A 27,509-nucleotide genomic window follows, 5' to 3' on the forward strand; every position below is an offset into this window, starting at 1 on the left:
CACAGATGTACTATTTCTTTTCTATTGCAGATGAAGTTGCGGAGAATAATGAACATGATGTCACTGCTACTGAATTAGATCCCTTTCTGACAAACTTATCTGAAAGTGAGATGTTTGCTTCTGAGTCAAGTAGAAGCCTAACAGAAGAGCAACAACAAAGAATTGAGAGAAATAAACAACTGGCCTTGGAAAGAAGGCAGGCAAAGCTGCTGAGTAATAGTCAGTCCCTAGGAAATGGTAAATTCTATGCCAGATTTTATATGCTATCATTAATATATCAAGGACATGTTGGAAATTTTAACTTCTCTGCTAGCCCCCAAAATAAAATACTTCTAGGAGTGGAAAAGTGTGATATTAAGTTTATGTATATTTTAGAGACAGTGTGTGTGAGAGAGGAGAGAGAGAATGTCTGTGTTCCTTAAAGAATAAATGAATCCAAGATCGTTTTCTGGATAACTGAGTACCTCTTAAAAAATTATTTTAATCACCTGGCCAGGTGTGGTGGCTCATGCCTGTAATCTGGCCAAGGTAGGTAGATCGCTTGAGGCCAGGAGTTCAAGACCAGCCTGGCTAACATGACGAAACCCCATCTCTATTAAAATTACAAAAATTAGCCAGGTGTGGTGGTGCACACCAGTAATCTCAACTAGTTGGGAGGCTGAGGTATGAGAATGACTTGAATCAAGAAGGTGGAGATTGCAGTGAGCCAAGATCATGCCACTGCACTCCAGCCTGGGTGACTTGAGTGAGACTCTCTCAAAAAAAAGAATTTATTTTAATCACTTAAAATTGATTTTAAATTCTTAATAAACATATTCTTCCCTGACTCCTTAAAGCATGTGCCATATACTATTACCTTTAGGACAATAATTATAATAATACATAAAGAAAAAAATAGGCCAGGTGCAGTGGCTTATGCCTGTAATCCCAGCACTTTAGGAGGCCAAGGTGGGCCATCACACGAGGTCAGGAGTTCAAGACCAGCCTGGCCAACATGGTGAAACCCCATCTCTACTAAAAATACAAAAATTATCTGTGCATGGTGGTGTGCACCTGTAATCCCAGCCACTTGGGAGGCTGAGGCAGAACTGCTTGAACCCAGGAGGCAGAGGTTGCAGTGAGCTGAGATCAACCCATCGCACTCCAGCCTGGGCGACAAGAGCAAAACTCCATCTCAGAAAAAAAAAGAGGCTGGGCACGGTGGCTCACACCTGTAATCCCAGTACTTGGGGAGGCCGAAGCGGGTGGATCACAAGGTCAGATCGAGACCATCCTGGCCAACATGGTGAAAACCCATCTCTACTAATACAAAAATTTGCTGGGCATGGTGGTGTGTGCCTACCTGTAAACCCAGCTACTTGGGAGGCTGAGGCAGGAGAATCGCTTGAACCCGGGAGGCAGAGGTTGCAGTGAGCTGAGATTGGGCCACTGCACTCCAGCCTGGGTGACAAAGCAAGACTCCGTCCCAAAAAAAAAAAAAAATGCTTTTTCTTGTGTTTTGTCACTTGGTTGTGAGCTGTACTTTTGAAAGTAGCTGTTTAATTTGCTTATCTGTAGCATTCCCTTCTCACTTCTAAAACTGCCTGAAAATTTGCTTTATTAAAAAATATATTATTACTACTATTTTTAGAAATGGTGTCAGTCTGTCACCCAGGCTAGAGTGCAGTGGTGTGATCTTGACTCACTGCAGCCTTGAACTTCTGGTCTCAAGCAATCCTCCAGCATTGGGCTTCCAAAGTGCTGGGATTACAGGTATGAGCCGGTGTACCTGGCCTAAATTTGCTGTTTTTAACACACATTGTGGGTTTGGAAACTACATAACCAAATTTGTTAAAACTATATTTAGAAAGAATTGCAAGTTTATTTTGAATGAAGTAAGCAGGATTGCGTATATCTTTCTTAATTTCCAATTCAGTTTTTCCTTTCAAAATGGAAAAATAAGAATTATAGGCCCAGCACAGTGGCTCTTGCCTGTAATCCCAGCACTTTGGGAGGCTGAGGTGGGCAGATCACTTGAGCCTGGGAGTTCAAGACCAGCCTGGGCAACATAGTGAGACCCTGTCTCTACAAAAAAAAAAAAAAAAAAAAAAAAAAAGAATTATAATAACTAGAATACCATGTTGTAAAAGAAGTTTCACCCAATATATTAACATTTTCAAATGAGAATTATTTTGGCTACTTTTTTTTTTTTTAGTTAAGATGAATTTACATTTTCTTTTTCTTCTTTTTTTTTTTTTTTGAGATGGAGTCTTGCTCTGTGGCTTAGGCTGGAGTGCAGTGGCGTGATCTTGGCTCACTGCAACCTCTGCCTCCCGGGTTCAAGCAGTTCCCCTGCTTCAGCCTCCCAAGTAGCTAGGACTACAAGTGCGTGCCCCCATGCCTGGCTAGTTGTTGTATTTTTAGTAGAGAAGGGGTTTCACTACGTTGGCCAGGCTGGTCTTGAACTCCTGACCTAGTGATCTGCCCACCTCAGCCTCCCAAAGTGCTGGGATTACAGGTGTGAGCCACCGCGCCCTGCTGAATTTACTTTTTCTTTTTTTTTTTTGAGACGGAGTCTTTCTCTGTCACCCAGGCTGGAGTGCAGTGGCGTGATCTTGGCTCACTGTAAATTCTGCCTCCCATGTCCACGCCATTCTTCTGCCTCAGCCTCGCAAGTAGCTGGGACTACAGGTGCCTGCCACCATGCCTGGCTAATTTTTTGTACTTTTAGTAGAGACAGGGTTTCACCATATCAGCCAGGATGGTCTCGATCCTCTGACCTCATGATCCGCCCACCTCGGCCGCCCAAATTGCTGGGATTACAGGCGTGAGCCACCACACCTGGCCAATTTACTTTTTCTTTATAAATGGATGTTTTATTAGTACCACGTGAAACATTGCATGAAGATAGCATTATTCTTGATGGCAGTGGCTTCCTTGCTGTCAATATCAAGTATACCTGGCAGTTGGTATTTAAAACTCACCTCTGTTTATCATATACAACTTAAAATTTGTCCAAATGGAAATAAGTACTTTAAAGTTTCTTACGGATCATTCTGACATAAAACTGAAATGCATTTAGTTTTTATTAGACCTCTTTCTAGTAGTTTTCATTTTTGTTTTTTTAGATGGGGCCTCGCTGTGTTGCCCAGGCTGGAGTGCAGTTGCTGATCTCCGCTCACTGCAACCTCCGCCTCCCAGGTTCAAGCGATTCTTCTGTCCCAGCCTCCCGAGTAGCTGGGATTACAGGTGTGTTCCACCACGTCCAGCTAATTTTTGTATTTTTTGTAGAGGTAGGGTTTCACCATATTGGCCAGACTGGTTTCAAACTCTTAACCTTGAGTGATCTGCCTGCCTCAGCCTCCCAAAGTGCTGAGATTACAGGCATGATCTACTGTGCCTGCCCAATAGTAGTTTGATTTTGAATAAGAACAGTTACATTTGACTATGATCCAAGAGTGTGAGTTGAATAACATTCAAAACCATTTTGCTTTTTTTTTTGTTTTTTTTTGGTTACAGGATCTCACTTTGTCACCCAGGCTGGAGTGCAGTGGCACGATTATGGTTCGCCACCATACCCAGCTAATTCTTTTTTTTTTTTTTTTTGATGTTTTGTTGACATGGGGTCTCACTATGTGGCCCAGGCTGGTCCAGAACTCCTGAGCTCCAGTGATCCTCCCACCTCAGCCTCCCAAATTGTTGGGATTGGGCCTGGCCTCTCTTGCATTTAAAATGGATCTTAATTGTATAAAAATGGGCTTATTGGCTGGGCATGGTAGCTCATGCCTGTAATCCCAGGACTTTGGGAGCCTGAGGCGGGTGGATCACCTGAGGTCAGGAGTTTGAGACCAGCCTGGCCAACATAGCGAAACCCTGTCTCTACTAAAAATACCAAAATTAGCCGGGTGTAGTGATGGGCACCTGTAATCCCAGCTACCGGGAGGCTGAGGCAGGAGAATCACTTGAACCCAGTGGAGGTTGCAGTGAGCCCAGATCGCGCCATTGCACTCCAGCCAAAGTGACGGAGCGAGACTCCATCTCAAAAAAAAAGATTTATTTAGAATAAAGTGATCATAATTAAGTGATCATAGACTTCATTTTACTAAACTAAGCTTTTGAAGAGGTTTGTACTTATGCGGTAAGATTGGATCAGGTACTTATAATGAATAATAATGGTATGATTTCTTTCAGATATGTTAACGAATACACCCAGGGCACACACGGTTGCAGAGGTTAATACTGATGAGGATCAAAAGGAGGAGTCAAATGGATTAAACGAAGACATTCTAGACAATCCATGTAATGATGCTATTGCCAATACTTTAAATGAAGAGGAATTAAAACTAGAGGAAACACTGCTGGACCAGTCTTTTAAAAATATGCAACAGCAACTTGATGCTACATCTAGAAATATTACTGAAGCTAGGTAAGTTTCCATTAAGAGAAAATGTATCTGTTAAGTCATCATCCTGCAAGCTTGGCGTTACTATGTATTTTTTCTTCTTGGAGTGAAAATCCTTAGGTAGTAAAACTTTTATAGATTATTGTTTAAAATCTGATAATCTGGTATTTATTTATAATTATGCTTGTCACTTTAGTTAAATCTATTTGTTCTCTTTAGTGTTTGTTTTTATATAGGTATTTCTTCATAAAATGATTAGTAGGTAATAAGCAGTTTCTGCTGCTGGTCTGTCATTGAATGCCTTGTTTTCACTAAGTTGGGAGGTTTTGTTTCTGTTTTTTACTGCTCCTTGCAAAGCAGGGCTAATCCATGGACAGTGTGCCCAGAGTAGTCTGGGTGAAGTTTTTTTTTTTTTTTTTTTTTTGAGACAGAGTCTCACACTGTTGGCCAGGCTGGAGTGCAGTGGCACAATCTCGGCTCACTGCAACCTCTGCCTCCTGGGCTCAAGCAAGTCTCCTGCCTCAGCCTCCCGAGTACCTGGGACTACAGGCATGTGCCACCACGCTCGGCTAATTTTTGTATTTTTAGTAGAGATGAGGTTTCACCATGTTGGCCAGGCTGGTCCCGAACTCCTAACCTCAGGTAATCCACCCCCCGGGCCTCCCAAAGTACTGGGATTACAGGTGTGAGCCACCGCACCCAGCGTGGGTAAAGTTTTGAGATGTACATATATACTGAATATTAATGTCAATTTTTTTAAAAGAAGTAAAAGTTATCTTAAAAACTATCTACAGGCTTTATAGGAGTTTCTCATTGCTATATAGTTCTGCAGTTTACACTTTTGGTAAATACAAGATTTTTACATGCTTTCTAAGGAGTTACTTTAATAGTTAAAAGGTCACATGAAAGGCTGATATATTGCCTGGCCCTCATAGGTGCTAGGGTAGTTCAAAGAATGCTTTTTGGTAACTTACTGACTAGTTGGAGTGAAACTTGCAAAGTATCATGGGGAACGTAGCATCTAGGGAGGATTTATAGGAAAGACTTTGCTTTTGGTGGAGGAGATTCCAAGTATTGGGAAGCACATGTACAATAATGATACAGAAATAAGATTGAGGGGATAAGGCAGATTTTAGGAATGCTGATTTTGAGGGTAGATGCGTTAGGGCCAATTCGTGAGAACACCTGATTGGAGTTCTTCCTGCCAGGTAGAGGGGGTAGTTACAAATAAGAAAGGTTAGTGTTAGGAAAGGCTCTCCCACCCCGCCCCCTCACCCCTACCCACAGTCCCCCGCCACTGTTGTGTGTGTGTGTGTGTGTGTGTGTGTGTGTGTGTGTGTGTGTGTGTATGTGTGTGTGTTAGTCTCCCTGTCACTCAGGCTGGAATACAGTGGCCCAGTCCTAACTCACTGCAGCCTCAAACTCCTGGGATTCAGGCAATCCTCTTGCCTTAGCTTCCCAAGTAGTTGCAACTGCAGACATGTACCACCATGCCTGGCTAATTTTTTAATTTTTGTAGAGATGGTGTCTCACTATGTTGACCAGGCTGGTCCTGGACTCCTGGCCTCAAGTGATCTTCCATGGCACTTGGGCTCTCACTCTCTTTTTCCTTGGGGAAAGGGCAGAGTGATGGTGCTATAGTGGCTTCCATCTGCAAAGCCAGGACAGGCAGGCATCTTCTCTTCAGCCTTTCTGACTTCAGGTGGGGACAGGAAGTGACAAAGATGGTTTGATTGAAAAGCCAGGAAGTTAGCCCAGGCGTGGTGGCTCACACCTGTAATCCCAGCACTTTGGGAGGCCGAGGCGGGCAGATCACGAGGTCAGGAGATCGAGAACATCCTGGCTAACACAGTGAAACCCCATCTCTACTAAAAATACAAAAAAAAAAAAAATTAGCTGGGCATGGTGGCAGGCACCTGTAGTCCCAGCTACTCGGGAGGCTGAGGCAGGAGAATGGCGTGAACCGGGGAGGCAGAGCTTGCAGTGAACTGAGATCGTGCCACTGCACTCCTGCCTGGGCGACAGAGCGACACTCCATCTCAAAAAAAAAAAAGAGAAAAAAACATCTAAGAAAAGCCAGGAAGTTGAGCACAAGAACATCTGGGATGGGGGTGGGGGAGGGGTTTGTGGGCTTGCTGGGAACTGCCACAGGGATGGGCCAAGAGACATGTGCATTAGGAGGATTGTGGCTAACTGCAGCCAATAGGGGATCAGCTAGAAGATGGAGAGCAGTTTCAAGGTGCCACCAATGCCTATAGAAACTGCTTCCTCAGAAGGGCCTGTTCAGGCTTCTGTCTACCCTCACAAACTACATTAGATAACTGAGAAAGAAGAGTTAATTTTTCTTTTTTGAGACGGAGACTCGCTCTGTTGCCCAGGCTGGAGAGCTGTGGCGCAATCTCAGCTCACTGCAACCTCTGCCTCCCGGGTTCAAGCAATTCTCTGCCTCAGCCTCCCAAGTAGCTGGGATTACAGGCACCTGCCACCACACAAGGCTAATTTTTGTATTTTTAGTAGAGATGGAGTTTCACCATGTTGGCCAGGATGGTCTTGATCTCTTGACTTTGTGATCCACCCACCTCGGCCTCCCAAAGTGCTGGGATTACAGGCATGAGCTACTGTGCCTGGCCAATTTTTGTATTTTTAGTAGAGATGGGGTTTCATCATCTTGGCCAGGCTGGTCTTGAACTCCTGACCTTGTGATCCACCCACCTCGGCCTCCCAAAGTGCTGGGATTATAGGCGTGAGCCACTGCGCTCAGCCAAGAGTTAATTTTTCTAGTGGGGTGTTTGCTGGCAAAGTAACAAGTTTCCAACAAGGGGAAGGCCAATGCACCTCATCAAAGTGGGAGAGTGGGAAGGAAGGCCTGTGACAGAACTTTACCTGCGCATCCTACCACCTGCCCTGTGTCCTATTCCCAGCTAGTACTGGAGACAGCAGGTAAGGGTTGAATCAAATATGAAATAGGGGTTTTTAAGTGAAGAAGTGGACTCAGGACTAAGTCTTATTATCTGAAAGTGACTGAAAATTACCTGACAGATGTCAGAGGGGCCTATGACCCAAACGTAATTACTGGAAAAATAAAACATTTGAAAGAACTGATTGGAGACAAGATAACCAATAATTTTGGGTTTATTAAACTTATTAGAAAGGGGCTAGCAATCTGCAGAGCCACCACTTACTGTCCACTCATTACTGAAAACTCAGTTTCCATAGTGACCTAATTATACTTTATTTAATGCAACTTTAATGAATGAGAGAACTTTTTTTTTTTTTTTGAGATGGAGTCTCGCTCTGTCACCCAGGCTGGAATGCAGTGGGGTGATCTTGGCTCACTGCAACCTCCTCTTCCTGGGTTCAGGCAATTCTCCTGCTTCAGCCTCCCAAGTAGCTGGGACTACAGGTGCATGCCACCACACCGGGCTAATTGTATTTTTAGTAGAGACTGGGTTTCACCATGTTAGCCAGGATGGTCTCAATCTCCTGACCTCGTGATCCGCCCACCTCAGCCTCCCAAAGTGCTGGGGTTACAGGTGTGAGCCACTGCACCTGGCTGAGAACATTTACATATATGTGAAATAGGTACCCAGTCCTGATTGACTAGAGCACTGAGTGACACACATTAAATGTTAAGTTTGAAAAGACTGTAAAATATTCACATGTGACAGCTCTTAGTGAAGTAAGAGCCTCTCATATTCCATAATTGTTTGAAACATCCAGGAGAGCTAGGTCCCGTATCTCCTCTAGAAGTGTGTATAGGCTAGTTCCCTTTGTTTGGCAATATTCTTGATATTCCTCCTGAATGATGTTTACTTTGACTTCTTGAGCAAGCTGAGCTTCTTCCACAGATTTAGTTACTTCTTTCACTAACTCACTCTTCAGCAAGGGGGAACTCTGATGAATAAGTTCTGTATTTGGTATCTTGTATGGTTTGTTACTAATTATTTCAAGTCTGATTGTATCAGAATGGCAACGTGAGGCCTGTATGGATATTCTTACCTAGCATAGAGAAGAAAATACATATTACTAAACACATTATTTATTCCTTACATTTAAAATATTAATAATACCTAATAGAAATAAAGACTTACAGTTACATGGTCAAACAAATGGAATGTAACAGATTCCCCATCTGTTGTAGTAGAGGTAATTTTGTTTTGAAATCGTTGAAGGGATCCTGGTTTCCATTCAGAACAGCTATCTGGGCCACATGAGATGACTAAACCATCTTTATTTTTTAGATAAGCAGCACCTTTAATCCCAAACCTATATTATGACCAGAATATAAATCCAGAGACAATGTATTCTTAGTACACAGATCTTGTATGCTTATCTAGAATACTAGTTTTTCTCCTAGATTAAAATCACTTTTCCTGTGGTTTACCTCCAAGTATTTATTTCACCTTAGCAGATGGAAACAAAGTATTCTGCTGGATAAGAAAGACCCTAAAATGGATATAGAAGTGTATATATACACACACACACACACATTCCAGTCTTCACTTTTTTTTTTTTTTCTTTTTTTTGAGACAGAGTCTTGCTCTGTCGCCCAGGCTGGAGTGCAGTGGCACAATCTTGGCACACTGCAACCTCTGCTTCCCGGGTTCAAGTGATTCTCCTGCCTCAGCTTCCCAGGTAGCTGGGATTTCAGGCATGTGTCACCATGCCCGGCTAATTTTTGTACTTTTTTTTTTTTTTTTGAGATGGAGTCTAGCTCTGTCACCCAGGCTGGAGTGCAGTGGCGCAATCTCGGCTCACTGCAAGCTACGCCTCCCAGGTTCACGCCATTCTCCTGCCTCAGCCTCTCCGAGTAGCTGGGACTACAGTCGCCCGCCACCACGCCTGGCTAATTTTTTTGTATTTTTAGTAGAGACGGGGTTTCACCATGCTCTCAATTTCCTGACCTCGTGATCCGCCCGCCTCGGCCTCCCAAAGTGCTGGGATTACAAGTGTGAGCCACCGCGCCCGGCCTAATTTTTGTACTTTTAGGAGAGATGGGCTTTCACCATGTTGGCCAGGGTGGTCTCGAACTCCTGACCTCAGGTGATCCACCCACCTTGGCCTCCCAAAGTGCTGGGATTATAGGCGTGAGCCACCCCGGCCTCTAATCTTCACATTTATATACTGAATTATACATTACATTATGTACATATGATAACTAGTTGCTTAAATATTTTAATAAATTATATCTAATATACAGTTTGTGTTCTACACTTTTAACTATGATTTCTTATGCACCATTGCATTAGATGTAACATACCTTGGTATAAATAGAAGCACACCATTTGTTCTAATTGAATAAATAACTCCATCAGATATGCAACGCTCCTCGGTGGCAGGGTCTTTGTCTTTGAAGTACATGCACTGGAAGAGCTCAGTAGACTGCTTCTGAGAATGCTGTGCTGCCTGTAAGAAGCACAGCTCCAAAGCATTTTAACACTCCCCTGGCATTCCCCAAAGAAATGAAATTCATATTCATTCAAATGTGAGATTCTGTAAAACTATTAATATAAAAATTGTTCTCTACTATGAAATTAAATTACTTTTTGTGGGAATTTAACCATCTAGTATTATTTCCTCAAAAATGTCTTAGAAAATGAATTATTTTATAAAATGAAACCCATTTATAGTTCATGAAATTAGAGGTCAGCAAATTTGGGTCATGTCCACCTTGGGTACAGGAAAAGTATTACATATGTCTTACTTGCATTTCTTTTCTTTCTTTTTTCTTTTTTTGAGATACAGAGTCTCACTCTGTCACCCAGGCTGGAGTGCAGTGGCGCAATCTCGGCTCACTGCAAGCTCCGCCTCCCATGTTCACGCCATTCTCCTGCCTCAGCCTCCAGAGTAGCTGGGACTACAGACGCCTGCCACCATGCCCGGGTAATTTTTTGTATTTTAGTAGAGATGGGGTTTCACTGTGTTAGCTAGGATGGTCTTGATCTCCTGACCTCGTGATCCGCCCACCTTGGCCTCCCAAAGTGCTGGGATTACAGGCATGAGCCACTGCGCCCGGCCAGCCTTTCTTTCTTTTCAAGCCTGTCCAATGAAAACCCTATTGGTGGAAGTCTAAATTAGCACTACTGATAAGGAAGACAATTTAGTAATATGTATTAAAGTTTCTTTTTCTTTTTCTTTTTGAGATGGAGTCTCACTCTGTCGCCTAGGCTGGAGTGCAATGGCGCGATCTTGGCCCCCTGCAACCTCTGCCTCCCGGGTTCAAATGATTCTCCTGCCTCAGCCGCCCAGTTAGCTGGGATTATAGACATGCACCACCATGCCTGACTAATTTTTGTATTTTTAGTAGTAACGGGGTTTCACTGTGTTGGCCAGGCTGGTCTGGAATTCCTGAACTCAGGTGATCCACTGGCCTTGACCTCGAAAAGTGCTAGGATTACAGTCGTGAGCCACTGCACCTGACCTATCAGTTTCATTTGTGCGTGCACACCTTTTGGGTCAGCAATTCCATCTCTAGGAATTTTTCCAGGAAATCATCTGAAATGTCTGTATAAGTGTATCCATAAGGATAGTTATAAATTTGATTGCTTAGAACAGTGCTGCCCAACAGAACTTTCTGCAATGATAGAAATGCTCTCTATCTGTGTTGCCTAATATGTAGCCACTAAGCACAAGTGGCCACTGAGCATGTACAATGTGGCCAGTGTGACTGAGGAACCAAATTTCTACTTCTAATTTTAATTAAATTTAGGTAGCCCACATGGCTAGTGCTACAACATTGCACAGCAGACAACTATACCATTGGATATAGAAAATTACATTAAACATTTAGGTAGTTTCCAATTTCCTGCATTACCCAATGGTCTAGTTCTATGCTGTGCAATCTTGTAGCAACTAGTAATATGAAATAGAATAGAAAGCAGTTTCAAAACAATGATATAACATGGTGTGCTATCAGTAACAGTTGGGTTACATGAAAAAAGCAGATTTCAAACAGCCCGCATGGTATGATTTTTTTTTTTTTTTTTTTTTTTTTTTTTTTTTTTTTTTAAGACAGAGTCTCGCTCTGTCACCCAGGCCAGAGTGCAGTGGTGCGATCTCAGTGGTGCAAGCTCTGCCTCCTGGGTTCACGCCATTCTCCTGCCTCAGCCTCCCGAGTAGCTGGGACTACAGGTGCCTGCCACCATGCTAATTTTTTGTATTTTTAGTAGAGACGGTGGTTTCACCGTGTTAGCCCGGATGGTCTTGATCTCCTGACCTCATGATCCACCTGCCTCAGCCTCCCAAAGTACTGGGATTACAGGTGCAAGCCACCGCATCCGGCCGATATTTTTATAAATAAAAATGTTAGCAGTGTCTAGAATCATTAATTGTTAGCTCTGGGTGGTAAGATAACAGGTGATGTTTCTGTCTTCGTATCTTTTTTTTTTTTTTTTTGGAGAGACAGTCTCAATTCTGTCACCTAGGCTAGAGTGCAGTGGTGCGATCTCGGCCCACTGCAATCTCCGCCTCCTGGGTTCAAGAGATTCTCCTGCCTCAGCCTCCCAAGTAACTGGGACTACAGGTGCGTGCCACCACACCCAGCTAATTTTTGTATTTTTTGTAGAGATGGGGTTTCACCATATTGGTCAGGCTGGTCTCAAATTCCTGACCTCAAGTGATCCGCCCTCAAGTGAGCCACCACGCCTGGCCTCTGTCATCATATCTTTATGCGTTGCTTGAATCTTTAGATTTCCACCTTTTGGAAAAAAAAAATCTGATAATCTACTGTCAAATCTCCCAAATCCACAAGTTACGTGCCAACATCTACAAATGTTCTGAAAGCACTGGTTAGAATAATTCTAGAATTTAATTTGCTAGAATATATGATACTTCACTGTACTACACAATAAAGCTGATATTTTCTTAGCAAGAGATGACAGGTAAGAGAATTTTGAAATTCCCTCTTACTCGGTTTCTGTTGTTGATATGTCTGCATAATTCCTCAAGATCTTTGTTGCTGAACAAATTTCCCTTAATTTCCATTTTCTTATCTTTTGAAATGGCTGCCATTAACAAGCGGTGTACTACAATATCTGAATATCTTCTTATTGGAGAAGTAAAGTGGGTATATTTATCTAATGCAAGACCTTCAAAAAGAAAGCAAAAGATCAAAATAAACAAAAACTCTTTTAAAATAACTAGCACAAAGTTACAGCCACACACGGGAATATGGTATGATTCACCGTAATGATGGAACTCCTCCTCCGCACAGGATCCGGTGGAGAAATACAGAGCATTGGACATGGCCTGCGTGGCCATGGAGCGCAGCAGCCTGTTCACGATGGGATCGTGGGGGTCCTTTGCATTATCCAGAGAATCAGCCAGTGTTTTATTGGACCTGACAAAGAACAGAAAAACCGTTAGCTAGTCCCAGACAGTAATTTACAAGACAACACTTTGAGAGGAACCCTTCGCTCATCCGTCTGAATACCTTCATCTGCCAGTAAATTTGTTTTGGACACATTTCAGAAGCACCTCTTTTCAACTACAGAAATCTAGTTTGCTTTACGGTTTAAACAAAGCAAGAGTGTCAGAATTTAAATACATTTCTTAAGTAGAAATGAATCATGTACTGATTTTAATACCAGGTTAAGTTAGTGCTTGGCTATAATAGGTGGTCAAATACTCGTTGAATTGAATTCTTTACATCCTTAACCTTAAACATTCTCTTTTTTTTTGAGACAGAGTCTCGCTGTCGCCCAGGCTGGAGTGCAGTGGCGCGATCTCGGCTCACTGCAGGCTCCGCCCCCCGGGGGTTCACACCATTCTCCTGCCTCAGCCTCCCCAGTAGCTGGGACTACAGGCGCCCGTGACCTCGCCCGGCTAATTTTTTTGTATTTTTAGTAGAGACGGGGTTTCACTGTGTTAGCCAGGATGGTCTCGATCTCCTGACCTCGTGATCCGCCCGCCTCGGACTCCCAAAGTGCTGGGATTACAGGCGTGAGCCACCGCGCCCGGCCTAAACATTCTATATATAGGTAAAATAATGGACTTAGTGTACAAGTAAAAGAAACCTAAATTAGTTTTTCCTTTTTAAAGAGGTAGTAAACATTCTATTTATTTATTCTCAAAATAATTTTTTTGTAGAGACAGGGTCTCACTTTGTTGCCCAGGCTAGTCTTGAACTCCTGGCCTTCAGTGATTCTCCTGCCTCAGCCTCCCAAAGTGCTGGGGTTACAGGTGTGAGCCACTGCATACAGCCTCAAAATAATAATTTCAAAGCCCCAGGAAATATAGAGGTATATAAAAAATAAAACTAATAATATAACATATAATTCAGTCCTATATTGTGGCTGGCTAAGGGAAAAGGGGGAAAGGAGCAATAGAGCATGATGATGAACAGAGAGGCAAGGTGTTAAGTGGTCACTATGTGAGCTTGCAAGTTTAACAGACTTGGATTCAAATCCTGGCTCTGCCCTGACTGATTGTTAAATTACAGGCAAATTACTTAATCTCTTCAGACTTAATTGACTTATCTGTAAATATGAATGATGCTGCCATCACCTCAGCATTAAGAATTAACCAAGAGGATGTCTGAAAGCCCTTGTCCCATGTGCCTGGCATGCAGACAGCTCATACAGTGACAAACAAACAAACATACATGCTAGCACCTGAAGGCAGAAGCAAAACAACAGCAACAAACCCTCTTTAAAAAAAAAAAAAAAGAGGCCGGGCACGGTGGCTCATGCCTGTAATCCCAGCACTTTGGGAGGCCGAGGTGGGCAGATCACAATGTCAGGAGTTCGAGACCAGCCTGGCCAATATGGAGAAACCCCGTCTCTACTAAAAATACAAAAAAATTAGCTGGGTGTGGTGGCAGGCACCTCCCAGCTACTTGGGAGGCTGAGGCAGGAGAATTGCTTGAACCCGGGAGGCAGAGGTTGCAGTGAGATCATGCCATGGCACTCCAGCCTGGCAACAGAGCAAGACTGTCTAAAAAAAAAAAAAAAAAAAAAAGAAATGGAGTCTCACCATGTTGCCCAGGTTAAAAAACAATCCATTTCGATAAACAAATAAAAGATATTTTAATTAGTACCTGTTACTTGACAATAAAATATTTTAAAAACTATATATCTTTTTTTTTTGAGACAGTGTTTCGGTCTGTCGCCCAGGCTGGAGTGTAGTGGCACAATCTTGGCTCACTGCAACTTCCGCCTCCCGGGTTCAAGCGATTCTCACACCTCAGCCTCCCAAGTAGCTGGGATTACAAGAGTGCGCCACCACGCCTGGCTAATTGTTGTATTTTTAGCAGAGACTGAGTTTCATCATGTTGGCAAGGCTGGTCTCGAACTCCTGAAGTGCTAAGATTACAGGTGTGAGCCACTGTACCCAGCCTATACTTAGTTTTTATTTATTTATTTTTTCTTGAGACAGAGTCTCGCTCTGTCACCCAGGCTGGAGTGCAGTGGTGTGATCTTGGGTCACTGCAACCTCCGCCTCCTGGGTTCATGCCATTCTCCTGCCTCAACCTCTCGAGTAGCTGGGACTACAGGTGCCCGCCACCACGCCCAGCTAATTTTTTGTATTTTTAGTGGAGATGGGGTTTCACTGTGTTAGCCAGGATGGTCTTGATATCCTGACCTCGTGATCTGCCCGCCTCGGCCTCCCAAAGTACTGGGATTACAGGCGTGAGCCACTGTGCCCAGCCTGCCTATACTTGTTTTTTTTTTTTTTTTTTTTTTTTTTGAGACACTGGGAGACTGAGATGGGCAGATCACGAGGTCAGGAGATCGAAACCATCCTGGCTAACACAGTGAAACCCCGTCTCCACTAAAAATACAAAAAATTAGCTGGGCGTGGTGGCGGGCGCCTGTAGTCCCAGCTACTTGGGAGGTTGAGGCAGGAGAATGGCATGAAGCTGGGAGGTGGAGGTTGCAGTGAGCCGAGATTGTGCCACTGCACTCCAGCCTGGGTGACAGAGCGAGACTCTATCTCAAAAAAAAAAACAAACAAACAAACAAAAAAAAACCAAGCAACCAACCAAACAAAAAACCCAAATTGTATTGGGTCAAAATTATGCCTAAATGTCCAGTGTGGTGGCTCATGCCTATAATCCCAGCAGTTTGGGAGGCCGAGGCAGGCGGATCACTTGAGGTCAGGAGTTCGAGACTAGCCTAGCCAACATGGCGAAACCCTGTCTCTACTAAAAATACAAAAAAATTAGCCAGGCATGGTGGCATGTGCCTGTAGTCCCAGCTACTTGGGAACCTGAGGCAGGAGAATCACTTGAACCTGGGAGGTGGCGGTTGCAATGAGCCAAGATCATATCACTGTGCTCCAGCCTGGGTGACAGAGAAAGACTATCTAAAAAAAAAAAAAAGAAACAAAAAACCAAGGAACAAAATTATGCCTAAATAAACTTGTTTTAAGTCTCTATACATAACAATGAAGAGAGAAAAATGTGTCTTCAAAAATGAGGAGAGCCAAGAATCTGTTTTCTCTTTTTGGTCAAAGATCTGGCTGTCACATTTTAAGAACAACTGTAAGATAACTAAATATATAGCATGCCACTCCATTCCTCTGCCCCCTCAAAAGAGGAATACCGTGTATCTATGAAGAAGCCTTTGGCTTTAGCACATTCCCGGAGTTCCGAAAAGAACTCCTGGTGTGGAGGAGGGTGCTGGCGCAGCAAGGCCTGATGAGGGAAGCTCTCCCAGATCTTTTTGGCAACCCAGTGGTTGGCCAGGATCATGCATTCAGCCACTGTCTCGTGGACTTCCAGGGGCTGCTTGGGGATGAGGTCGTGAATGTTCTTTTTGTCATCTAGCTGTACGCGAACCTCTACCCCTTCCAGTTCCAGTGCACCACATCCGTCTCGTTTAGCTCTGACATGGCGAGCTATGTCGGTTAGCTTTCCAATTGCCCACACTAACTCCTCCAGCTTGGCTTGTCTGCTCTTCTCATCCAAGTCTTTGAATTCTGGAATATCATCAACAACACTTAAGTTTCCATCCAGTAGTTCTTGGGCTGCTTCATAGAACAGTTTGTATGCTGATCGAATAATGGTTCTGCCATACCACACTTTCTTAATTTCATAAGAGGCTTTATCCAGTTCCCACATGATGCTTACAGCATACCTACAAAAACAGTAACATTGACAACATCACTATTCAATTCATCTGGCTTTTTTTGTGTTGTTTTGTTTTTTTGAGATGGGATCTTGCTCCATCACCCAGGCTGGAGTGCAATGGCATGATCACTGCTCACTGCTGCCTCAATCTCCTGGGCTTGAGCAATTCTCCTGCCCAAAGTGCTGCGATTACAGGTGTAAGCCACCATGCCCCACCTAAGTCTTCTATTTTTGAAGCAAGTAGAATTTGACCTAACTGTAACTTAAAAGAAATTACAAAGCTACAGGTTTCTGGTTTGATTTGTCAATCCAACCACCTTACAACTAAATCAAAAAATATTTTAGGCTGGGCGTGGTGGCTCACGCTTGTAATCCCAGCACTTTGGGAGGCCGAGGCGGGCGGATCACGAGGTCAGGAAATCGAGACCACAGTGAAACCCTGTCTCTACTAAAAAATACAAAAAATTAGCCAGGCGTGGTGGCGGGCGCCTGTAGTCCCAGCTACTCAGAGAGGCTGAGGCAGGAGAATGGCGTGAACCCGGGAGGCGGAGCTTGCAGTGAGCCGAGATCGCGCCACTGCACTCCAGCCTGGGCGACAGAGCGAGACTCCGTCTCAAAAAAAGAAAAAAAAATTTTTTTTAATTAAAACAACAAAGTTAGACTGGGGTCTGTTGAACGCTGAACAAATTTGAAATAGTTCATATGTGATATTACAAACCTTACTTTATGTCTTCCATTTTTTTTTTTTTTTCTCTTCAGATGGAGTCTTGCTGTGTTGCCTAGGCTGGAGTGCAGTGGTGCGATCTCGGCTCACTGCAACCTACCTCTTTCGGGTTCAAGTGATTCTCCTGCCTCAGCCACCTGAGTAGCTGGGACTACAGGCGTGCACCACCACGCCTGGCTAATTTTTTCTATTTTAGTAGAGACAGGGTTTCACTGTGTTGCCCAGGCTGGTCTGAAACTCCTGAGCCCTGGCAATCCACCTGCCTTGGCCTCCCGAAGTGCTAGGATTATAGGCGTGAGCCACCGTGCCCGGCCATGTCCTCTATTTTGATTAGAAAAGCATGACACTGATAGAGTCAAGTCTTTTTAGCTCAGTAAATTAGTGTAAAGTCTTGCAAATCCCACAGTGACACTGAACTGTGATACCAATCTTGATGACAGATAAATTAGCAAAAATTTCATTTAGTAAAAAAACTCTTTGCCACCAAGTCATTTTATTAAAAAAAAAAAAAAAAAAAAAAAGGTATACATTTGGAACTCATAAAAAACATAGGGCTAATTTTCCTAATATGTAAAGAGCTTTTACAAATTAATTAGTAATTGATCTTGAATCCAAAAGAAAAATGGGAAAAGAATGTAGTTAACAGAAAGGGATACATAAGTGACTGTTAAACACACGAAAAAATGGTTAGCTTTATTCGTAATGCAAATTAAAACCAATCTAAGATACCATTTTTCATCTATCAAATTGGCAAAGATAAAAAAATACAACATATTGTGTTGGCAAGGCTGTGGGAAAATATGCACTCTCATACACTGGTGACAGGAATATAACTGGTGTAACATTTAAGAAGGGCAATTTGATTATACTGATCTAAACACAAATGCACATATTCTTGACACAGAAATCCCATAATCAAATATGGGAATTTCTCTTTCACATATACTGTATTTTAAAAAATGTGAAATGGGCTGGGCATGGTGGCTTACATCTGTAATCCCAGCATTTTGGGTGGCCAAGGCAGGAGGATCACTTGAGCACAGGAGTTCAAGATCAGCCTGGGCAACATGTGAAACTCTGTCTTAAAAAATAAAAATAATGTGAAATGACTTATGTTCAAAGTTAACTCAGTACAGCTTTGTAATACCAAAAGATTGGAAACTATCCAAATTTCCATAGATAGTGCAACTGTTATTAATACGGAATGATCTCCAAGATACGATTAAGTTCTTTTTAAAAAGGAAGGTGCCAAACAGTGTATATATATATATATATATATATATATATATATATATAGTGCAACCATTTGTGTAAAAAAGATCACATATGCATATTTATGTATGTATTATATATAGAAAATAATACAGAACTGGTAAATGAGGGAGAGTGATAGGGAGGAACCTTTCATTAAATACCTCTTGGGACATATGAGTTCGGGCCTATATGATTCTATTACCTATTCAAACAGAAACAAAGTTTAACCTCAACAAATGAACAAAAATCTCCCCAAGTTCATGATCCTCATGCCAAACAACTTCTGCCGGGGAATGCACAAGCACAAAGCTACACACATTTGTTCTCAGATTTTAGCTGACTTTAAAAAGCCAGCAACAGAGGGAGACGCAGAACCCCACTGCTAGCAGACAGACGAGAGGAGGGGAAGGGCAGGGAAGGCTAGAGAAATAAAGCTGCCTAAAGATAAGTGGTGTGGGGTTGGGGTCGGGGGTGAGGTTGAGAGGTCAGAGGGGAGACACAGGGCTGGGGTGGGGCATAGCAGAGAAGAAAAATAAGGCCAGAAGCAGGCAGCATCAGGAGCCACAGAAGGGCCAGGACAAGCTTTGAAGACAAAAGCCATAAACTCACCTATCAACGCCTCCCAGAAGGGAACACAAATCGGCACTGAGGACGGAAGGCAGCATGTCATAGCGACGATCTGCTAGATAATAAGTGGTGGCCCTGTGAATGACACACATGCGGCAACGCGACCTTCAGCAGGGAGAAGCAGAACTGCTGACTGTGTGGGCCGCAGGGAGGTAAATGGCCAAAGTCTCACTACAGATTCCCCAAGGCTGTTGCTGTTTCATAAAGTGCAGCAGACTGGGTAATAAAACTATTCCCATGGTCCCACTTTTCTAAGTGATATTGCTTTGGGCTGAATATTCTTCCACTGATAAGAGAAAGAAAGAGCAAGTGACATGAATCTTTGTCGCATAAGAAAAATTGGAGTGTAATGATGCAGTATTTTTATAAAATAGTATATTACTACATGAAAATTTAACCCATTTCAATTTAGTAGGAAACAATGTGTGAAAAGGTTATGTTAAAAAGGAAAGGTAAATTGATCAAGGTACTGTTTTTCTAAAGGAAAATGGGGAGTGGACCTCAACTTTTCTTTTCTGGAAGGGACCTTCGGAATTGCACAAACATGAGATCTTTGAACACCTGAAACTAGTACAGACACAAAATATACAGTCACATACACACAACCATAGAGCTGATTTCAAATAGCATTACCTTGTTCTAGCTTCAATATCAATGTAAGAATTTGGTGCCACAAAGTGTGTTACATCTGCGATGTGGACCCCAAGTTCCAGGTTGCCATTATTTAAGGTTCTTACTGAGAGTGTGTCATCCACATCTTCACAACCTTTGGGGTCAATGCTGAATACGAGATGGCTTTTCCTCAAGTCTTTACGTTTTTGTTCCTCTTCAGGACTCACCTTCCAGGGATTTTCTGGTGTGTTTACTGGCATCTCACACATCTGTATGAGAGGCCAAATATTCAGCAATTCATGTACCACAAATTTCTGTAAAAATCCACTCATTAATATTCTCAATGTGACCACATAGAAATTCATTCATTCTCAATTACCTTCTGCATCAACCTATGTTGGCTTCCTTTGATCAATAATTGTTTATTAGGTGCCTCAGATATCCCGGGTACTGTGCTGGGCTCTGGAAAGTCAGGAGTCAACAAGAAAGACAAAGTCCTACACCCCTGAGGACCCTTACAGTTGGACAGAAAATGTCCCACAACTTCTACCAGCCTCTTTAGTTACAGGGGCTTGGAATAAGAGTACAACATGTAGCCCATTTTCAAATGATGCATTCATTTGTTTAAATGTAGTCAAGCTTTAAATTTAAGCCTTGAAAAAAATAACATGTTCCAAATATTAAAAGCTTACCCCTTAAAGATAATTTTATACAGGACCTATCTAGGGCATTTTCTCTCCATTATTATCTGTTTAAGCCCTCAATTTGCAGTTAAGTAGGCTAAAAGGGAAGAGAAAATTCTAGTCCTATGATGTATAGCCCACACTTTATTTTATTGTAACATTTTCACTAAGAGCTGCCAAACAAGTCAACAAATAATTTCCAGAAACTAATGTTAAATATAAAAATTTACTGATGTAAAATATTCTAAAATAGTTTACTATGATAGCTCCTGTTCTGTGAAAAACTTTAATGAAAATAAGAACACCCAGACACTCCTTATGGCAATGCAAATGGGTCCAATTTTTCTGGAGAACAATCTGCTTGTACATATTAGAAGCTATTTAAATCTTTTATACCCTTTGACTTGGTAATCTCACTTTAAGTATTACATTCCAAGAGAATGATCAAAAAGAAATTAAAAAGCAGTGTTTATAAAAATGTTCGAAGTAACTTTTTTTTTTTTTTTTTTTTTGAGACAGTCTCGCTCTGTCACCCAGGCTGGAGTGCAGCGGCGTGATCTCGGCTCACTGCAACCTCTGCCTCCCTGGTTCAAGCAATTCTCCTGCCTCAGCCTCCCGAGCAGCTGGGATTATAGGCGCCCACCACTAGGCCCAGATACTTTTTGTGTGTGTTTTTCGTAGAGACGGGGTTTCATCATGTTGGCCAGGCTGGTCTCAAACTCCTGACCTGGTGATTCGCCCGCCTTGGCCTTCCAAAATGCTTGGATTACAGGCGTGAGCCACCACGCCTGGCCTACATTTTTTTATAATACTGAAAAATTAGACAGCTGAATGCCCAAAAATCGAGAAATGCTTAAGCAAACTAGGGTACGTCAATATACCATAATTTACCATAACCATTAAAATAAGTAGGCTATATCAATATATAAAAATAATTTTAAGTGAAAGAAGCAGAACAGAAATTAGTGTGTGCACATGATGAATATAGTCATGCAAGAATAATACACAAGATTTATGAGGGTTTTAAAAGATCATAAAGTGATGGAAATAGCTGATGTTTTATGTTTATGAGATTTTTGTTTTCTGTAAAGTTCACAAAAACTGTTTCATAATGAGCATAATTTTTGACCCATGGGTCGGAGATGTATGGATCCCAGGAATCCACCCCCTGCAGCTTTATGCAGCCACTGGTTGGATGATTTGGACAGAGTGTGTGGAGCTCAGTTGGGTCTGCAACTAGGTGTCCTTGTAGTTGCTGGGGATGGATGTATACTGACTATGAGACACTGACATATCATTTTTAAGCCCAGTTGGAAAATATAAAAATTTGAGAGCTATGAGGCTATAGAAAACTAATTCTACACTTGAAGCTGACTTCAGTTTGGTCCAAATATAGAATAAAGAGGAGTGAGATTTTTCCATTATCTGTGGCTTTACACAGTGGGTTGTTCCATAGCACAAAGACTTTTCTTTCTTAATGATGAAACAACAACAACAGCAAAAAGAAAATGTCACTAGATCAAAGGCTTCTGGAAAATCTGACCTGAGCTTCTGAGAAAGGGATAACTGAAATACTGTTTTCCACCAGGATGGTTGCAATTTCCCCTTCCAGATCTCCGATTCTTCCTAAAACACGCACAAAATGTCCATTTGGATACACAGATGTTGACTCCCAGGAATCGATGCGCACGACCACCCTGAAGTCCTGCATAAAAGGAAAAAATAAAACACAGCTGAGCACCAGGAGTTAAGTGGGTCAATTAGAGGCATCAAACAAACAAGAGGCAAACAGTACTGGGTTCCAAGGAGAGTGGCCAGTTGCAAATAGTGGTGTATGGTAGGGTTTTTTGTTTTTGTTTTTCATTCTTCCTATTACTAAATTGCCAGATGGTATGAAATGCTTGACCCAATGCTTTGAAGGGAGGCATTACTTCTCTACATCCATGAAGAGGGCTGGAAATTTTAGTCTGCTGAGGAGAGCTGTAATACATTCTAGTTAGTGCTTGCAACACTAGGGGAAAACTCAATTATGCATGCTCCAAATTAAGTTTTAAAACAACAATCTTAATGTTTTGTGTGTGGGAGTTAGCTCCTAATTTCTTTGAAGTCTATTTTATTTTAAGATGGAGTTTTGCTTTATCACCCAGGCTGGAATGCAGTGGCGCTATTTTGGCTCACTGCTGCCTATGCCTTCCGGGTTCAAGTGATCCTCCTGCCTCAGCCTCTCACATAGCTAGGATTACAAGCGTGTACCACCATGACCAGCTAATCTTTGTAACTTTTTTTTTAAGTAGAAATGGGGTTTCACCATGTTGGCCAGGCTGGTCTTGAACTCCTGGCCTCAAGTGATCCACCTGCCTTGGTCTCCCACGCTGCTGGGATTACAGGTATGAGCCACTGCGCCTGGCCTCTTTGAAGACCAAGTCTTAAGATGGTCTTTGGTGGAGAAGAAGATGTCCGTGTAAACTGAATCCCCACTACCCCCAAATTCCAGCAAACCATGGGAATGGAAAACGTATTAGGTGCAACTGGCCTGGAGAGCCTGCATAAGGCTTCAAGATGTAAAAGCACAATGGCCAGGTTACTGGCTGGGGACATCCTGCTTTAGTGTCTCATTTACAAACTGTAAAATATCAGGGGGAATTAAATTGGGCAATGCCCATACTCTTTGACACAAGTAAAGGTTAATTTCTAACTTTCTTGTTTATGTCTTCTCTCCGGTGCTATATTCCTTTATGGATAATCAATTCTGTGAAGTACCACTACATCATCCCTACAGGGCAGAGTGATCATATTTCTATATTGCTTGCCGGAGGAAAGCTTGTTAGTGTTGGCAAAGCGTATCTATTGAAAGTTTCTATGTTGGACAGCTGGATAATGTATGTTCTCTCTGGTTGTCCTACACAGCTCTTTCTAGGACAATTTCTCTCTGGCCTGAATTTATTAACCACAGACTACTTAATGGATGGTTTTCATATATTTAGAATTTTTAAGAAACAGAATCTTGAGGCTGGGCACGGTGGCTCATGCCTGTGATTCCAGCACTTTGGGGGGCCAAGGCAGGAGGATTGCTTGAGGTCAGGAGTTTAAGACCAGCCTGTGCAACAAAGCGAGACCCCATTTCTACAAAAAACGAATTAAAAAACATAAAAACATGGCCGGGCATGGTAGCTCACACCTGTAATTCCAGCACTTTGGGAGGCAGAGGTGGCAGATCATGAGGTCAGGAGTTTGAGACCAGCCTGGCCAACATAGTGAAACCCCATCTCTACTAAAAATACAAAAATTAGCCGGGTGTGGTGGCGGGAACCTGTAATCCCAGCTACTCGGCAGGCTGAGGCAGGGGAACTGCTTGAACCCGGGAGGCGGAGGTTGCAATGACCTGAGATCGCGCCACTACACTCCAGCCTGGGTGACAGAGTGAGACTTTGTCTTGGAAAAACAGAAGAACAACAACAAAAAAAACCCCCAAAAAACACATCCCAGTATCTTGGAATGCCAGATGCCATCAATAATTTATTTCCTTATATGCAAAGGAATTAACAGTGCTTTCTGGTACTGCTAAAAAGCTGGCAAAGACAGAAGGAGAAGCATAGAGATCCCATAGTAGAGGTAGAATGCCAGCTACCTGGAGGGTTTCTGCTTGCTGAGTGCTAATTCGAATTTTGGGAATTCTGTAATCCCAAGGTGTAACCAGGATTTTCTGAGCATTTTTGCCCTGAGATTGGACCTCTTCTTTGGATGGAAATGTCACCACATAATCCCGCCAGTTCTTCTGAAGTATGCCCACCACTCGACCTTTGGCAAAACAAAACAAAACAAGGCATTAAATGGTTAGGTGCTATCTATCTGGACTCTGACCACCTTGAGCAGTAAGGAAAAGAACAAGAAATACAGTGTCCTATTTTTTTTTCAAGCACATCCACCCAACTCAAGAACGTTTTTGAAAGGAAGCTTTTATTAACAACGATAACAGCCAGGCATGGTGGCTCATGCCTATAATCCCAGCACTTTGGGAGGCTGAGGCAGGAGGATCACTTGAGGCCAGGAGTTCGAGACCAGCCTGGCCAATATGGTGAAACCCCACCTCTACTAAAAACACAAAAATTAGCTGGGCATGGTGGCGTGCGCCTGTGATCACAGCTGTTTAGGAGGCTGAGGCAGGAGAATCGCCTGAACCTGGGAGACGGAAGTTGCAGTGAGCCGAGATGGCACCACTACACTCCAGCCTGGGCAACAGAGTGAGACTCCATCTCAATAACAAACACATAAACAAAACCAAAACACACACATAACAACAACAACAACAAAAGGTATGTTTGAAGATTTGCCTTCTTGGTATTTTATTTTAAAGATGGATAATTTAAAAACACTTTTTGTTTTTGTTTCTTTTTTTTTTTTTTTTTTTAAGAAACAGGATCTCACTATGCTGCCCAGGCTAGAGTACACTGGCTAGTCACAGACACTATCATAGTATGTTACAGTCTCAAACTCCTGGGCTCAATCCATCCTCCTGGGTAGCTGGGTCTATAGGCATGTGCCATCATGCCCAGCAAAGACGGGTAACTTTTAAAGTAACATTGTCAGTATGCTCTCTCTTCCTGAGATAACATTTAGAATCCACTTGTCCCATTTTCTCTCTTTTGCCATTATCTTACCCATCTCGTTTTGGTATATTGGGAATGATTTTCACTCGTTTTAAACCATGCCCTCAACTGCGCATTTTCAGTCTTTCTTGCCTTCTCTCACCAGCTAACCTCATTTGGTCCATTATACACAGAAAAGTGTACAGATCATGATACTGACACACAACACTCAATCATCACTGACTGAAGCCGAGACCAAACTTTAATAGTTAAAAATGTTCTCTTTTTTTTTTTTTTTTTTTTTTGAGGCGGAGTCTCGCTCTGCCGCCCAGGCTGGAGTGCAGTGGCGCAATCTCGGCTCACTGCAAGCTCCCCCTCCCGGGTTCACGCCATTCTCCTGCCTCAGCCTCTCCGAGTAGCTGGGACTACAGGTGCCCGCCACCACGCCCGGCTGATTTTTTTATATTTTTAGTAGAGACAGGGTTTCACCGTGGTCTCGATCTCCTGACCTCGTGATCCGCCCGCCTCGGCCTCTCAAAGTACTGGGATTACAAGCGTGAGCCACCGCGCCCAGCCAAAAAAATGTTCTCTTTTTTTCTTTTTTTTTCCCCACAAATATTTACTGAGCTCCAACCAGGTATGAGGCTTTGTTCTAGGTACAGGGAATATAGCAGCATCATAATAGGCAAAGTCCTTGATTTCATGGGGTTTATATAAAATCAGTTTGGGTGTCTGTGGGGGTGGAAAATAGACCAAAAAAAAAAAAAAAATGTGAAGTTCTGACAGTTGCTAAGAAAGATACAAGGTAGGGTAAGGTGATCAAGAGTGACAGAAGGTCAGAAGTGGCAGCTATTTTAAATAGAGTGACATTTGAACAGTGACTTGAGGGAAGTGAGGAAAACAGATGTGAGGATATTTGGGGAAAGCTTCATCCAGGTGGTGGAAAGAACAAGTTGTCAATGCGGCTGGAGCAAAGCACGAAGAGGAAAATGGCAGAAGGCAGCAGAAAAAGCTGGTGGGACCATGCAGGCCATGGTAAGGACTTTGGATTTTATTCTGAGTGAAACAGGAACCAGCCATTGAGGAGTTTTAAGCAGAAAAATGACAGGAGCCAACTCTCGCTTTTTCTTTTTTCTTTTTTTGAGACAATGTCTCACTCTCTTGCCCAGGCTGGAGTGTAGTGACGCTATCTTGGCTCACTGCAACCTCCGCCTCCTGGGTTCAAGCGATTCTTATGCCTCAGCTTCCCAGTAGCTGGGACTACAGGTGTGCACCACTACGCCCGGCTAATTTTTGTATTTTTAGTAGAGACAGGGTATCACCATGTTGGCCAGGCTGGTCTCGAACTCCTGACCTCAAATGATCCATCCACCTCAGCCTCCCAATGTGCTGAGATTACAGGCGTGAGCTATAGCACCCAGCTCAACTCACTTTCTGAAGGATCATTGTGTCTCTGAGTGGAGAAAAGACTACATGGGGAGGGGCAAGGGTGGGAGCAGGGAGACAGTGAGGAGGCTGCTTCGACAGTCCTGAGGTGCCAGTGGACTGAAGCGGGAGAGCTGTGGGGGAAGTGTGGCAGGTGGCTGAATTCAGGCCATGCATTAGAGTTGGAGTTGCCAGCATTTGCTGATGAGTGAAAAAAAAAAAAAAAAGTCAAGGATAACCCCAAGGTGTCTTGGGTTGACCAAGAATGAATTTGCCCTTTACTGAGAGCAGGTCTAGGGGTGAAATCAGGAGTCTGTGTGGGACACGTTAAGTCTGAGATGCCCATTAGACGACCAGGGGAAGATGCCAAATAGACAACTGAGTAAACAAAACCGGAAGCCAAGGAAGGACCAGAGATACAAAATTAAAGGACTGCAGGAGATCCCTGAGGGAGAGAGTACAGAGAATGGAAGATCCAGCGTGGGGCCCTTGCACATCCAAGAGGACAATGAGATGGAGAGCCAGGAGGAGAACTGAGAAGAGCAGCCAGCTGGGTTGGAAAACTGGGAGAAGCCCCAGGGAAGGCAGAGCCCCCCCTGCCAAATGCTGCTGACAGCTTCCAGATGATGGAGGCTGACCAGTGCTCTGGCAATGGGGTCACTGGTGACCTTGGCAAGAACAATTTTAGAGGAGTAGGGCTTGGGAGGTGTCAGAATGGCAGGCATGAGAGGCCAGCAGGGAGGAAGAGAGAATGTGGAGTTAACTATACTCTGACTTTAATGATAACGAGCAGCAGCTGAAAGGGACGTGGGACTCAGAGAGGATTTTTGGTTTGATTTTAAGATGGAAGGCATTATAGCATATTTGGGTGCTGATGAGAGTAAAGTAGACTTGCAGAGAGGGAAAATTGATAATGGAGGGGAAGAGACTATATCTCGTGTTAGGAACTATTATTGTACAACCTGTGACTATAGTTAACGTACTGTATTCTTGAAAATTGCTAAGAGAGTATATCTTAAGTGTTTTCACCACATAGTAAGGTTAACACATAGGTTAATTAGCTCAGTCTAGCCATTCTCCAGTGTATTATATCAAAACATCATATTATACACAATAAATACACAAAAATCATCGTATTATACACAAT

The 27,509-nt window shown here is 42.9% G+C and overlaps 2 protein-coding genes across 46 annotated transcripts in view; one reads left to right on the forward strand and one right to left on the reverse strand.

The window, feature by feature from the left end:
- TIPIN (TIMELESS interacting protein) overlaps positions 1-27,509 on the forward strand; it is a 49,538-nt gene that overhangs the window by 12,889 nt on the left and 9,140 nt on the right. For 4 of the 26 annotated variants that reach the window (XM_063638967.1, XM_063638972.1, XM_063638959.1 and 1 more), the window contains 4 exons: positions 31-237; positions 4,171-4,405; positions 10,127-10,264; positions 12,594-12,942. In XM_063638967.1, coding sequence (XP_063495037.1) covers positions 31-237; positions 4,171-4,405; positions 10,127-10,232 — 548 coding nt within the window. In that variant the 3' untranslated portion in view covers positions 10,233-10,264; positions 12,594-12,942. Of the gene's footprint in view, positions 1-30; positions 238-3,107; positions 3,229-4,170; positions 4,534-10,120; positions 12,943-17,210; positions 18,285-27,509 lie in introns of those variants that run through there. The other 22 variants (XM_063638954.1, XM_063638970.1, XM_055278079.2 and 19 more) reach the window with 12 other exon arrangements.
- DIS3L (DIS3 like exosome 3'-5' exoribonuclease) overlaps positions 7,496-27,509 on the reverse strand; it is a 43,276-nt gene continuing 23,262 nt past the window's right edge. For 8 of the 20 annotated variants that reach the window (XM_055278060.2, XM_055278058.2, XM_063638893.1 and 5 more), the window contains 10 exons: positions 23,980-24,149; positions 21,895-22,056; positions 19,690-19,937; positions 19,039-19,131; positions 15,925-16,458; positions 12,565-12,719; positions 12,290-12,468; positions 9,642-9,787; positions 8,473-8,647; positions 7,496-8,380 (listed from right to left, as the gene is read on the reverse strand). In XM_055278060.2, the coding sequence (XP_055134035.2) occupies positions 8,072-8,380; positions 8,473-8,647; positions 9,642-9,787; positions 12,290-12,468; positions 12,565-12,719; positions 15,925-16,458; positions 19,039-19,131; positions 19,690-19,937; positions 21,895-22,056; positions 23,980-24,149 (2,171 nt within the window). In that variant the 3' untranslated portion in view covers positions 7,496-8,071. Of the gene's footprint in view, positions 8,381-8,472; positions 8,648-9,641; positions 9,788-12,289; positions 12,720-15,924; positions 16,459-19,038; positions 19,162-19,689; positions 19,938-21,894; positions 22,057-23,979; positions 24,150-27,509 lie in introns of all 20 variants that reach the window. The other 12 variants (XM_063638889.1, XM_063638882.1, XM_063638887.1 and 9 more) reach the window with 4 other exon arrangements.

Source organism: Symphalangus syndactylus, chromosome 5, assembly GCF_028878055.3.
Source record: "Symphalangus syndactylus isolate Jambi chromosome 5, NHGRI_mSymSyn1-v2.1_pri, whole genome shotgun sequence".
Taxonomy (NCBI): domain Eukaryota; kingdom Metazoa; phylum Chordata; class Mammalia; order Primates; family Hylobatidae; genus Symphalangus; species Symphalangus syndactylus.